Source organism: Manis pentadactyla, chromosome 16, assembly GCF_030020395.1.
Source record: "Manis pentadactyla isolate mManPen7 chromosome 16, mManPen7.hap1, whole genome shotgun sequence".
In the NCBI taxonomy this organism is placed as follows: domain Eukaryota; kingdom Metazoa; phylum Chordata; class Mammalia; order Pholidota; family Manidae; genus Manis; species Manis pentadactyla.
Window position 1 is genome coordinate 20,943,319 of NC_080034.1, and position 14,261 is coordinate 20,957,579.

Genomic DNA, 14,261 nt, shown 5'->3' on the forward strand with positions numbered 1-14,261 from the left:
TTCTTTAATTTCTCTGGAGTGTCTTGTAGTTTTCAGAATATAGGTCTTTCACTTCCTTCATTAGGTTTATTCCTAGGTGTTTATTCTTTTTGATGCAATTGTGAATAGAATTGTTTTTCTGATTTCTCTTTCTGCCAGTTCATCGTTAGTGTATAGGAAAGCAGCAGATTTCTGTGTATTAATTTTGCATCCTGCAACTTTGCTGAATTCAGATATTAGATCTAGTAGTTTGGAGTGGATTCTTTGGGGTTTTTTATGTACAATATCATGTCATCTGCAAACAGTGACAGTTTAGCTTCTTCCTTGACAATCTGGATACCTTTTATTTCTTTGTGTTGTCTGATAGGAATGCCTCATATTTCTACATGCAAAGCATAGCAGCTTGTTCTGAGTACCTTTTATGTGCTCAGTCGCAGGGCAGGTGAACAGCCTAAGCCAGTTCCCTAGGGGAGCAGATAGGTGCAGGATGGCGGAAAGGCCAGGGTGTTCAGTATGAGGAAACATTCTTAAAGGTGTGACAGCAGAAGTGACTCTTCTAGGATGAGGCAGGCAGGCCAGGGAAAGTGAGAGCGCCCCTTGCCTCTGCTCTCTGCGGTGTCTCAGGGGGATGCGAAGTGCGTCTGTCTCTCCCCAGCTTGAGCCGCCTGGGCCTGATCTTGCTGCTCCTGCAATACTCAACTGAGCTCCTCTTCTACACGGCTCGACTTTTCTACTTTGCAGACGAGAACAACGAGAAGCTGTAAGTGGTGCTGCTGGGAGGCTGGCCTGCTCAGAGGAGCAGAGGGCAGGGGCCTCCCATGCAGCCTGGCCAGTGCAAGGTCCTGCCCTGGGTATAAACTGCCCCCTTCCCTGCAGGCAGCCAACACCCTGAGGTTGTTTTTTCCCTGGAGCATCTTATTCTAGATATCTCATCCCCCAGATACCCTACTCGGCCACCCTCAAGCCCTCTTCCCACTTGGGGTTGCTTCTGGAAAAGTGGGTGAAAGTTGCCTCATGGGCCCTGAAGGCTGATGCCCCCTCTGCCCCTGCGGTTAGGTTTAATGCCTGGGCTGCTGTCTTTGGGGTCACCCGGCTCTTCATCCTCACCCTCGCCGTGCTGGCTGTTGGCTTTGGACTTTCTCACGTGGAAAACCAGGCGTTCGACCCAGAAAAAGGAAACTTCAATACCTTACTTTTCAGGTGAGTTGGGTAGAAGCCCAAGGCAATGAATCAGGGCTCCCCGAGTGGTGCCAGGAGCCTCCTGAACTGGGCATGACTTCCACAGCAGACCGCAGCGCCCCCCACACATTGATGCGGAGCTGGGGGGCTCTAGACAGCAGGCCTGAGGGGAAGGAGATACTAGCCTGCTGCCTCGGCCCTCCCCGGTGGCCTGCTCGCCCTGCCTCCGGGACTCAGCGGACACGGATGGCCCACGCTCCCGTGTGGCGCCTCCTGGCGCAGGTCCCCCGCGACCTCCCAGCTGGCTGATCCCACCTGTCTTGGACTCCGCACAGCCGTGTTCTCACCAGCTCGGCCTCTGGTCTCCCACAGCGGCCCGAGGACAGGGAAGCCATTGTGCTGCCATGAGACCTTGGGTCTGGGAGGGTGTGTGATTTGTCCAGGGTTACTCAGCTTTTAAGTGGCACACTAGATGAGAAGCCACTCTTCTGAAATTATTTCTGCTATACATAATTCACGTCATTTGAATTCAGTCACTGTGTATGGAGCTTACACGAGTTGTGTTTTGTACTGTGGGTTCAAGAGAGGCAGGCAGCACATCCCAGCCAGGCACAGGGCGGTGTGACGAGGCGGACTTGTCCGCTGCCTCCTCCCCCCCGTCTGGCTGGCCCCGAGTCTGTCGTCACCCCTCAAGTGCGCTAGAGCAGGGAGGGGCCCTGAGCCTGCACTCTTCCTGGTGGTGAGGGTGGCGGGTGGCTGCAGGGCTCCGACCCCCTCCGTTCCCCTGCCCCGGGCTAGAGGCACGAGCCCGGCCCTGAGCCCGCGCCTCCGCCCCCCGCAGGCTCTGTGTGCTGCTGCTCGTGTGTGCTGCCCAAGCCTGGCTCATGTGGCGCTTCATCCACTCCCAGCTGCGGCACTGGCGGGAGCACTGGAATGAGCAGAGTGCCAAGCGGAGAGCCCCAGTTGCCCCCAGACTACCAGCCCGGCTCCTCAAGAGGGACTCTGGTGAGCTCCGGGGCCCACAGGCGGGCTGGGCAGGGAGGAAGCAGGCCTCGGCTCCATGGGGTCCGCCCAGGCCAGTCCTGCAGCTCCTCCATCCCGACTCCTGCCGGGGCCTGACTGGCACGTGGCTGGGTGCGGGCCAGGGACAGACTGCGGGTGCGGCTGGCCCTGACGAGGGGGAGCCGTCCTGGCCACACGGGCAGGGCAGTGGCTGGGTGGGGAGCTCTGGCAGGAAGCGTGTCCTCGGGGCGGCTCCTGGGCCCCAGCCAAGGTCTGCTGCCTGTTCTCCGTGTGTCACAGCAGCTGTCCTCGCCTGCCCTCTTGCTCCACATCTCTGCCTGCCCCTGCCTCACAGGTTGCTGGCCCCTCCTCTGTCTTCAGGAGTGACTCCAGCTGACAGTGCTGGGTGGGCAGCAGGAGGGCGACACCCAGTTCTCCTTTGGTGCCTGCCGTGCTCTAGTAGCCACCCGTCACCACCCCGGGTCTCAAGACACTGCCAGTCCTGCACTTTCTGTCCAGCCCGGGGGCCTGTCTGCACCAGGATTTGTTTTCTGACTCACCTCCCTTGCTCCAGGTGTGGCCTGCTTGGCAAGGGCTCATATGTGTTTGAACCAGACACGTGCGTGGCTGCATGTGCCGAGGAGTCAGGCCTGGCTGCAGCGGGAAGAGGGACCATGAGGCTGCAGCCATATTTGCCTCTTTAATTTTGAACAAACATGTGGAGGTGTCTTTAACAAGGATAAAAAAAAGCAGATTTTCTGCCCGAGGAATGTCAGGCATCTGTGTAAGGCCTTGTCCCTACAGCCTCCTGACCTTCTCCCTTCTGTTCTTGCCTTCCCTGGAAGTTGTTGCTGAAGGGGGCTGGTGCCTGCAGGGGGCTTCAGAGAAACTGAGGACACTATGGCAGCATGTCAGCAATTTCAGTGAGGATCTGGTCCCATCCTGAGCCCCGGGTGGGCAGCCCTCTGCCTGTTCTGGGTCATGAGTGTCATCCCAGCCCGCTCCCGCTGAAGGACAGAGACGAGCCACCTCAGACGGAGCCACTGGTGGACACGGGGAAGGCGGGAGCCCCGGGGGCCGTCTGCCCTTCCAGCTGCTGTGGGAGGCTGTGCTCCCTCAGCTCACCCTGTGGGCGGCAGCAGGGCTGTGCCAGCACCCCCTGCCCTCCTGCTCCTGGCCAGCAGAAACGCCATGTCTGTCTCCCTTCACTTCCCAGGTTACCATGAAAATGGAGTGGTGAAAGCAGAGAATGGAACCTCCCCACGGACTAAGAAACTCAAATCTCCTTAAGGCCAAAGTGCTGAGAACAGGAGTCCCCCCGTGGGGCCCACAGGGAGGCGGGGAGCCCAGGCCTCCATCACAGCCTCCCCTTCCTGCTCGTGACACCCCATCTTAGACAGCAGGAGCCTGTCTTTAAACGGGGCTTTTCTTTTCCTTATTTCTAGGCTTTCTCTTCTTCTTCCATAAACCATTCTCAATAAAACCAAAAATCTTTCTCTTTCTCTCCCTCAAGCCACCTCCTGTCCTCACCTCTGTTGTGTTGGGTTTTCTAGAAGCCCAGGTTCTCGTGGTTATCGTTCAGCTTACTTCCCCTTTCTCTTCCTCCATGGCTGCTGCTTTCTCCTTTTACTTCTTGTACCATATTGTGCAGTTTCTCTGTGTCTGGTTTTTACACTGAGAGGGAATTAAAGTTGCAGTCCTGGCCATCCAGCACCCAGCGTCCGTCCCCAGGACCTGTCAGAGTCTAGAAGCCTCGTGCCAAGGAGCCCTTGACTGGGGCTGGTAGCAGGCCCCCCGGTGGTCCTATGTGGATGGGCAAGAAGACGAGAGACCCGCCCCCTTGGATCATAATCTCCTAGGTGCTGACTAACTGATGAGATGTATGATTCCAACTTGGCATGCACCATCTCGAGGCCCGGCAGCAGCCCTGCCGGCTGTAAATGCCAAGGCGTTTGGCTTCGGGACTTCATGACTCGGTCCAGAAGGATGGTGTTAACTGTGTTGAGTCCCATGACTCAAGGCAGCTTATCAGTGGCTGGTCCTGGGTTGGAGACTGGCCTGCGCTTGCTCTGTTGGGGAAGTGCTGAAGGAGGACCAGTCTTCCCACTCTGGAGCACAGAGCAGAGGTCCTGAGCAGGAGGCTCTTCCGGAAAGGGAACAGTGGCTGAGGTGCAGGGACAGTCGACCTAGGCCTTTCGTCAGCAGCGCCGACTGCAGTTGCTTTCCAGCCATTCACCAGCATTCAGAACCGATTCAACAGTCAACAGACCAGCCTGGCGTTTGCTGGCCCCAGTCCCCAGACTGAGGCAGCCCTGTCGGGGGCCAGCCTAGCTCCCTACAGGAACACCAGGCCCCCACCTGGGAGGGTCACCTGGGCCACTCAACCACTGGCCGCACTTGCTGAGTGTCCTTTGGAATTGTCATTGTCATCACTGATGTTTGTTGAGCACACCTACAGCGTGTTAGACTGTGGGAAACCAAGACTGTCTCAGTCACTCTGCTAGTTAGGTGCGCAGACACAGCTTTGCTGACTGGAGGATTCTGTCCCACCCCTCATGTATTCTTAACCCTCTCCTCCACCCAGAGGCAAGGCTTCCAGGTCCTGTGGTGCCTTGTAACGGGAGTTGGACTTTCAGAGGTCCCCACAGGGGCTCCTGAGCTCTGTGCTGAGGGCGTGGGCACGGAAACATTAGGGTCCTTCGATGTGCTGGTCCTCTCTCTGACATCACCGTAGAAGCCAAACTTTGGATTATTATCCAGAAAGGGGGAAATGGGTCTTTTCATCAAGGCAGCTCTCCTCTGGGTCATTTGCATCAGAGAGAAATTGTAATTTCCGGTGACAGAGGGGTTTGTTTCCTAACATCATTGCACACCCTCAGCTTTCTGTCCAGGATAAGGTTGCAAAAATGGGGAGAAGTGCCCTCAGCTTCTGAAAACCCTTAGGAGGTGGGACAGCATTTTTGAAAATACGCATTTCTCCCATCCTTCTCTGACATTTCTCTGGTTTGCAAAGCAGAATGTTGGTGAAAGGGTGGCTGGGTGTCAGCCTGACAGAGTTGATCCCGAAGTCCTGAGCCATTTCGGTCAGCATCCCTGCCGTGGCTCCAGTTGGGTCAGTGCCCCACCTTGCCTGGTGACCGTTGATGAAGAGGGCGTTCAGTACGGGGCCTCCATCTACCTTGCCACCCTTCCCTGTCCTCTGCAGGCTGTGTCCCGGACACCCAGCCCTGCTTCTGCGGGAGGCTGCTCCCCAGCAAGCCTGTGGGACTTGCGGGTCCTGCTGGCCAGGGGGGTGGGAGGGCAGCCTGCCTGCCAGTGTCACGGGTGTTCTAGGGGTTCGTTGCCAGCAACCACATGGCTTCATGTTCTCTAAGTCTCCTGCAAGCTGGCGCCATGGGGTTCTCTGAGGTGGTGCCACTAACCCAGTGGCCAGGCTGACTTGGGCTGTCCCCAGAGGACACGGTTGTTTAGTGATGAGAGTAAAACCCTTTCTGCTGTGTAGAAACCCCTGAGCCCACGAGTAAGGCTAACATCTCACCAGCTGGGCTTCAGGAACGATTTGAGGGGAGGGGCGGTGTGCTTTCTCACCCAACTGGCATCCCGGCACGTTTATTTCAGAGCAGAGCCAAGGCTCCGGCAGGCTGGCTCACGGCGCGTTGCCAGAGGCAGAAAGCACTCAGTTCTACTTCATCCTGCGAGCTTGTTGGGTTGGCTCATCCTGAAGTGGCCACCTTGGCTGTCTTCTTTGGTCTTAAACCCTCTCTCCTATTCCCAAAGTGCCATGCTATCTGTGAAGGTCCCGCCAGACACCTGCAAGTTCGAGAGGCCAGGTCAGCAGCGTCCCCCGAGAGCAGGAGAGCAGATGCTAATCTACCTCAGCCAGTGTCTCAACACGTCTGGCTCTGGCGTGGGGTAGCCCAGGGGATGGCGGTGTCAGGACAGGAGGGCCGTGCCCACGGGTGGGAGGTCCCAGGGCTACGCATTCCCTGCTGGAGTTCAGGAGGAAGAAGTTATTTTTACCACCCAGGCTCTGATGGCTGCACTATTATTAGGTTTCATGTGTTCCTCTTGGAGGTAGGGGAAGTTCTGGAGGAAAGGGGAGCAGGCTGGGCCCGGAGAGCCGCTTCTAGTCAGTTCTAACCATGTGTGTGTCTGGGCCCCCAGACAGATTGTTGCTGAGAGTCTTCTCCATTTCTGTCCCAAGGCCGAATTTACCAGTGTTTCAGAAACCAAAATTCATCCGTATTTGGGCCTCCTTGGCAGATTCTTCTCTTGACTCGAATTCCTCAGACCCTAAAAGCCCTGCAGCCTGGGCTCGGTGTTCCAGGGTGTGTGCTGCTGGGTTTTCTCTGGAGGACCTTCTTCCCCAGTGCCCTCTGACCCTTTTTCTGTCCCTTCAGTGAGAGGCAGGGACAGAGAGTGCACCCCTCCCAAGATTTCCCAAACAGAAAATGCTAGTTTCCTTATGCCTTTCTACCTTTGACGTGGCTTGCCGCCCCGCGCTGCGGGGGAAGGCCCGGTTTGGATTCCTTCATAGGCTTGACACAACTTCCTCCCCTCCCCCAGGCCTCAGTGTCGCCGTGAACGGACCTCCGTTCCTGACCCCCGTGGGCGCTGTTCCTCCAGTGGAGGGCGCGCCCAGGACCTGTGCGTCCCCTCCCACCGCCCTCTCAGCCCCCAGTCTGCTCCGCAGGAGGGACGCTGTGCGCGATGGAGAACTGGGCCATTGTTAGATCCCTCGAAAGCCAAAAGACTCCTTCCCTGGGCCATGGCGGGCCCAGCAAGGAAGCCCATACTAAGTTCTTACTCTTCACCCCAGTTCTCGCTTGAATAGTAAATCCAGAAGGCTGAAAAGACCATTCCTCCTCAGCTGCCTCACTTCTCCCCACTTGCTTTTCCCTGAGGTCAGAAAAGCACTTGACATTGAGGCTGACTGGCTGCACGTGGCCTCTTGGCTCAGCCACCCTTGAGCTTTTGTCCCACGCAGATCCTCACACTTTCTGTGTAAGAAGTGCCTTACCTGTCGTGTGGTCTCCTGGCCTTGACTTGGACTGTACGGCCAGCCCACCCGCTGGGGCTCTAGAACCATTTGTCATGTGCAGCCAAGGACCCCGGACCCCAATACAACACATGGAAAGGGAGATAGTGACAGTTGCACCTCACTTGACTTGCTCCCCACCCCCATCGTGCTAGGGGCTGTGGTGCATTCTCTGCTTTGTTTCTGCTCTCTCCCTTGCTTCTCTCCCTTTCTGGCCCTCCTGGGTGGCTGCGGAAGCCTGTGGGGGCCTCAGCGCAGGCTCCTGGTCTCCTGCTCACTACGGGAGGTGCAAGGCCTGTAGGCACCCAGCCCCCGCGCCTCTGCCAGTCCCTGCCCACCCCCCATGCTAAAAAGAAAGATACCCTTGCTATAACCTCTTCCGATTTCATTTTGCTTCTCATTCAATCCAAAGTTTATGTGATAAAGGTGTTTACTTTTACGTCCCAGTCTCAAGTGTTCAAACTCATGGTTACCTGTTTGACAGTGGGTCGGTTCGGCTGTTGCAGAACCGCGAGCTCCTACTTCAGTGTTACCTTGTGCTAGCAGCAGGCCCCCCAGCCCCCCACGCCTTGCCTGCCTGCCCTTTCCTTGCTCTTCCGGGTTGTGCAATAACCCTCCCAGCCGTGGTCTTTTCCACGGGCCTCACGGTCCCTTACAGCACCCTGCAGCCAAAGGGAAGGGGCCCCCGGGGAGGGGTAGTTGTGGTCGCCTACAGAAGAAGCGCTCACCACTTTCCCTTTGTTGCTGTCGTTCTCATGATCCTGGCTGGGGTTCTGTGGCCCTCGAGTAGAACATTGTAGCATCATTTTATAAGCCCATATAATTTTTTAAAATCTGTTGAAAGGAGAAAACCATCCTCATGATGGGGCATTAATACAAGTCAGTGTGAGAATTAAGACCCATTGTGATACCTGCACCCTCTGCCTAAAAGCATTCTAGGGGTTTTTGTTCACGTGGACAGGAAGATTTTTCTGAGAATCACCATGCGTGGACAGCGCTGTTCACCTGATAGGATCTAAGTACCCCTGTTTCCTTGGGTGCAGAGTGTTTATGTGATGAGACTGTAAACCTCATTTTCAGTTCCTCTTGTTTAATAAAAATCTGAAGGATGAGCTGAGGCTGCTGGTGCCCTGAGCAACTCATAATGCAAATGTGGACAAATTGTCTTTTTGTTTTTCTACTTTAGTTCATGTTATGGACCAAATTTCAATGAAGAACTCAAGGAAAATTTGTACCTGCCGTATTTATGCTTTCCTGTTAAAGAAAGGGTTATTTTTTTTGGGGGGGGAGCTTTTTATTTTCAGTGAACATTTTTCAAAATCCCTTTTCCACTGTTTCTGTCTGGTTTTAAAGCAAATTACAGTTTTGTATGGATTTTTTAAATGTACATTTTGAAACAAATGGTCAACAAATATTTTTGAAATAACTGAATAAAAGTCATAGAATTATCAGTCTAATTGTCTCTGGCATAATTCCTTTTTAAAGTGGATGCTTCTAAAATGTAAACTACAAATGAAAATACATTTGCTTCTATTTGAATTTGCATCAATTTTAGCTTTATTTCTAGCATTTTTCACTATGAATCATTTCTTGTATGTCTTTTAAGATATATTCGTGGTGGTCATATGAATTAGGAATTGGAATTAAGGACGGAGAACGTTAGCTGTATTGAGTGCGGGGTAGTAATAAGCATTTTTTGAGAGATTTCTTGGCATGGAGCTTGAGAATAGGAGGCTCCACAGGGAAGCACACGGTGCCTGATGCCCACGGTATTATGGAGTCATTTGGCTCGGAAAAGGGATTCGGCTTTTGTGTAAAAGCTACCAAATCCTAAACTGTTGTTGAATGGAAAACATCCAGGAACTAGCAATTACGTGGGCAGCGGGGGCTGCTGTCAGTTCGATGGCCTGCTGTTGCCTGCAGCTGTCTGCTGTGCCTTCTGGGACCGTCTCTGGAGAGCGTGGAGGGGCGCAGCCACAGGTGACAGCCAAGGACACCCGCGGGGAGTGAGCAGCAAGCAGGAGATGCTTCCCTGAGGAGGAGGTGAGGGCACGAATGAGGGCCAGCCCGGTGCAGACTTGGGTCCCAGTCCTGCTTGGCCCCGGGAAACTAGGTGACCTCCAGCACCTTGTGAGCCCATTTGCTCCTCTGTTCTACAGGTTTGGGGTGTTTGCTTGCTCACTCTTTGCAGGGAGTGGTGGTGAGGACATTTAGGGATAGTGAATGTTAAGTTCATGGTACAAATAAAGTACCCAATAAATTAGTGTTTTTTTAATGAACACACTCATACTCATGATGCCAGCAGGTCATTCAGGAGCCCCTCACCCAACTGAGCCTTGATTCTCTGAAACATTGAGAGGTTTTCTCTACCTATTGGTCTCAAATACCCTCAAAGCCCATAGATAGGGGTTTGACACACCCTAATTAGATACTGTTTTCAAGGTCCCTGTGAGTAGTGGCTAATTTACAGGCAGATTTTACTAACCCTGAATCCATAAGCCACTGCAAACCATCTGTGGAGAAAGTGAGGGTTCCTATGGCCAGGATTCTCACCTGGCCCTAGTCAGCTGGCTCACTGCACACGTGTGGGCAATGTTATTATTGACTCTATATAAAGAGCTCCGCCCAGGGCTCCGGGCTGCACAGCTGCAGGAGAGCAGAGCCTGGAGTGGTGGCAGCGCTGAGGACAGAGACAGCTGTGGAGGGCGGAGAGGCCTAGAGGCAGAGACCGGCTTGCTGCATGCAGACTTGCTCTGAGTGGACGGGATTCTAGTGACTGACCTACCACCGTGGGAATAAAGTTGGATATAAACCCTTTCACCCCAAGAATGTTCCACTGTCATTTTTCAGTCTCATTGAATCCATAGTGAACTTGTCTGGGGCTGAACCCACTGGCAAGACTGTCTTATACACATCGTTCAGTTAGAGCCGAGAGCTGCAGCTGCTAGGAGCCTCTAGGGCAAAGGCTAAAAGATGACGCTAATTCTTTCCACCTCTACTCCCTGGTGGCCCATGCAAAGGACGGTCATTTCTTCATCCCACAGTATCGCTTGCTGCAGGCTAATGCTCAATTCTGTTGCATCACCTGAGCCAGGACTCCAGATGCATGCCAGGCGGGACTGTAGGGTAAGTGACATCTAATGGCTGTGCTGCCATTCAGGATTTCAGTAGGAAAAACAATTTGCTCAGACTTTGGCGGCTCCTAGACTTGGCTGCCCTGGAAAAGCCAGCAGAGGTGAGCAGGGAGTACAGACACCACAGAAAGGGCCTGTGGCTCTGGTCTTCTGTGAAGGAGCTTCTGTACCTTGTGATGGCACGAGCAGATCTCAGCCTCTCCATACTGGGCACACTTGGAAGGTGAGGCGTGGACAACAAGCTTAAGGCATATATGTGAATGGTGCCGACCTTATTCAAGACAGCTGTCTCTCAGACATATCAAACAATTACAGCGAGGCTGACATTTTAATCCTGGTCTCCATTATAGTGGAAAAGGTGCAGGAAAATGAAAAGGAGAAAAGATGTCAGAACTGAGGCTAGAAGGGATCTGAGCACCTGGAGCTCAAAGGGCAGCTAAGAGGATGTGATACGAGACTTTTCCCAGTATCTCCATTTCGACTAGGAACAAAAGTTGCAAGTATCTCCACGTGCTGCCAATGGGTACAGATCCATGAAAGACTTGCTGAACAGGGGTCCAAAGGTAGGAAAAAGCTGATGTTGCCGTTTGAAGGTGGGAGGAATTCTCTCTTACTTGGGGAAGGGTCAGATTTTTTGTTCTATTCAGGTCATTAACGGTTTGGATACAGCCCACGAACATTGGGAAGGGCAATCTGTTTTCTTGAGTCTATAAATTCAGATGTTTATCTCATCCAGAAACACCTTCACATACACACACACCCACACCCAGAATAATGTTTGACCAAATATCTGGGCACCCCATGGCCCAGTCAACTTGACACAAAATTAACCATTACAACACCCCTACTCCTATTTCCCAAAGTAAGGCACCAATCTTAGCTCCTACAAGATCTAATTTAATTTAGACTTTAGTAGGAAAAATGAGAGCCACACAAAAAAGTAATTTCAAGAGCTCAGGAAATGCCTTTGCAAAGAGTACAAGATGTTTCAAAGTGTAGGTCCAACCTCAAAAAATTGTACTGCATTCTCTCATCAGCTAGATCAGTTTGAGAATGCACGGATGAAGTTATAGTAGTCGATCGTGTCTTCTCCATGAGAGCACATCCTGATCAGCTGTGGGAGAAAGCAAAGCGCAGGTGAGATGGACACGCAGGGCCGCCTTCCGTGACACAGCTGAGGCACTAGTGTTAACCGATTCAGGGCTCCGGTATCCTCAACTGATTCTGAAAGGATTCTGTGAACTTAGCAGGTCACTCAAACATTATCCCCATTTCACAGTTAATGAAATTGAAGCTTAGATGGGAGTAAATGACCTACGATTTCTGGACTAACATTTGTATTTTTAAGACCATTGTCATTTCCAAATCACTTTAGTTTTTATATTTTAATACAAGGCTTTGTCCATTCAGTCTGTGCACAGTAAGACATAGCCCAGTAGAGAATCTAGTAGTGTCACTGCTCAAACCATGTTCCCTGAAACTCAACTGTGAGTATAGTAGACTGATTTGCCATGCTTTCCTACATGAGGCATTGCAAATCCATCCCACCACACCTTCCCTGTCCCACTTCCCTCTGTCTACAATTTCTCTCTCCCATGCCAGGCCACACAGGTAGTATAGATGATATATAAGTCAAAGTCTGGGCATGCTGTCAGTCAGACTTGGGAAACTGAATGGGTGTTTAGCCCACATGAGCAAATATTCTCCTATCTGCATCCCTGCCCTATCACCTGCTAATGTTTCTGTGTGTGCAAAATCGTCATCTCTGACCGAGTCACGCTTGTCCTACACAAAAGCCTTTCGACCTGAATCTTAACTTCAGAACATTTCTTTTGGTGAAAAGATCTTTAGAAGGTCTACAGCACTTGAATATTCTTAATCAGTGAGAATGTCTCAGTGATAACAAGCCACAGTCATTGGCAGTTGTGGGAGAAATTTTCTTCTGAGTTTCAAGGGAACACTGGCTAAAGGGATTTAGAATGAAAAAACGGCATCAATGCCCTCCTCACCTCACTAATGAAAATTTGAGGAGAATGTCCTTGTCCTCCCTCCATTAGCAGGTTGGCCATGGGACCCCTTACTGACAGATGCCACTGCCGCTGGACAGCAATGCCAGCCACACTGATGGGCTCATGCAAGTGTCTGCTGTGAAGGGTGTCAGAGGCTGCCCGTTGTCTTGCTCAGTCCAGTGGCCTTGGAGTCCCCGTGGCAGCTGCCCCCTCAGGCTCACTTTTGCTGCTCTCCTTTAGCCCTGACACGGCTTCCCAGCCACTCTGCTCTCTAGCCCCACTCCCTTTTAGAGAGATGCCCTGCGACAGCACTTAGAAAAGAACCCCAGGCAAGAATCAAGGGCCCACAGTCAGGGCCAAATAGGTCTGATTGGAACATCCTGAATCTTCCCAGTCAAAATGAACTACACACGCAATTGCCTTTGGGAGAGAATGACTGGTGCACAGCCTCTGCAGTCAGCCCACAAGCATAACTCATACTGACCTCCTTAATCAAGGAATCATCAACTGGGAGGTTAAGAGAGTCACAGATTTTAAAGAATGTCTCTTTGTCCACATATCCTGATGCTTCCTTGTCATGTACTTGGAATGCTTCGCGAATGTTGTCTGTGCATGGATGATCTTTCAGTTGCTTCTGGATTGTGTCTATTAATGCTTCCAGTTCTTGCACGCCTGGATCCTCTTCAGTTTGCTTGCTGTAAAGAAAGGAAGGAAGTGACTGCACATGGTCTGGTATTTGTTCTTGACCAATCTTATCTCAGTGACCAAAGTTCTCACTTGGTGAAGTTGGCGAAGCTTCTAGTGACAAACAGCTTTGATGCTGAGCTAACAGCTGACCACTTGCCTGCAGGCTGGCTGATGACTGATCTCCACATCAGGAAGGCCTGATTAGAGGTTTTTGAACTGAAACTCAGCCTCCCTTGCTGTTCTTTGTTAAATCACTGCACACAAAAAGCTAAATCTACCACTGCTACCATCCCAACTTCAGCATTTGTGGGAGTCACATGATTGTTTCTTAATGCTGTTGCAGAGCTACATCACTGTGGATAAAGTGAAGGTTCCTGTGGCCAGGATTCTCGCCGGGCCCTGGTTGGCTAGCTCACTACACATGTGTGGGCAATATGTGGCTACTGACTCTATAAAAAGAGCCCTGCCCAGTGCTCTGGGCGACACGGTGGCACGGCTGCAAGAGAGCAGAGCAGAGGCTCGACTGGTGGCAGTGCCGAGGACAGAGACTAGGACGGCTATGAGGGCAGAGAGGCCCAGAGGCGGAGACTGGCTTGCTGCCTGCAGACTCGCTCTGAGTGGACAGGATTCTAGTGATTGACCTGCCACTGTGGAAATAAAGTTGGGTATAACCCTTTCACCCCAAGAATGTTATACTGTCATTTCTTTGGTTACATTGAATCCATAGTGAACTTGCCGGGGGCTGAAACCCATTGGCAAGACAATCATCTATGCTACATCTCTGAGTTTATATCTATATCTATATGTAGAGAGAGTGAGTCAAAAATCTGTTGTAATTCTAACGTTCTGTCTCCAATTCACTCTAAACTTCATGAAAGGTTATCTATGGAAGTTAAGAGACTGCTCTCTGTGGTGGATCGAGAAGTTTAGGCTTAGCCTTTACTGTAATGAAGAGATTATCAGTAACCCAGAACATCAGGTTGAAGGTCTATCACCTCAAAACATAACCAGGATAAACAGAAGCCTGATTTTTATTTCCTCTGAACATGAAGGTACAATTATAAAAATAAAGAATTTTAGAGCTGGAAAAGACTTTCTCTCATGTTTCATCTTTGTAAATCTGTTTTGGAGCAAAGTCAGGCTCAGATGAACTCAGTTAGCAGTTCTCCCTCTGATGAGAAAACAGACTTGAAGTCCTTAGTGACTTATCCCGGATCTCATGTCAGGAGCAAG

General features: G+C 51.8%; 2 protein-coding genes across 6 annotated transcripts in view; one reads left to right on the top strand and one right to left on the bottom strand.

Moving 5' to 3' along the window:
* TRAM2 (translocation associated membrane protein 2) overlaps positions 1 to 8,655 on the top strand; it is a 76,406-nt gene extending 67,751 nt beyond the window's left edge. For 3 of the 4 annotated variants that reach the window (XM_036916388.2, XM_036916387.2, XM_036916386.2), the window contains exons 8-11: positions 635 to 739; positions 1,036 to 1,179; positions 2,000 to 2,163; positions 3,377 to 8,655. In XM_036916388.2, coding sequence (XP_036772283.1) covers positions 635 to 739; positions 1,036 to 1,179; positions 2,000 to 2,163; positions 3,377 to 3,450 — 487 coding nt within the window. In that variant the 3' untranslated portion in view covers positions 3,451 to 8,655. The remainder of the gene's footprint in view (positions 1 to 634; positions 740 to 1,035; positions 1,180 to 1,999; positions 2,164 to 3,376) is intronic. The other variant, XM_036916389.2, reaches the window with a different exon arrangement.
* Positions 8,656 to 11,182: 2,527 nt separating this feature from the next.
* Positions 11,183 to 14,261, bottom strand: part of EFHC1 (EF-hand domain containing 1) — a 59,770-nt gene continuing 56,691 nt past the window's right edge. The window contains exons 9-10 of one of the 2 annotated variants that reach the window (XM_036916391.2): positions 12,826 to 13,036; positions 11,183 to 11,446 (exon numbers count right to left, since the gene is read on the bottom strand). In XM_036916391.2, the coding sequence (XP_036772286.1) occupies positions 11,375 to 11,446; positions 12,826 to 13,036 (283 nt within the window). In that variant the 3' untranslated portion in view covers positions 11,183 to 11,374. The remainder of the gene's footprint in view (positions 11,447 to 12,825; positions 13,037 to 14,261) is intronic. The other variant, XM_036916390.2, reaches the window with a different exon arrangement.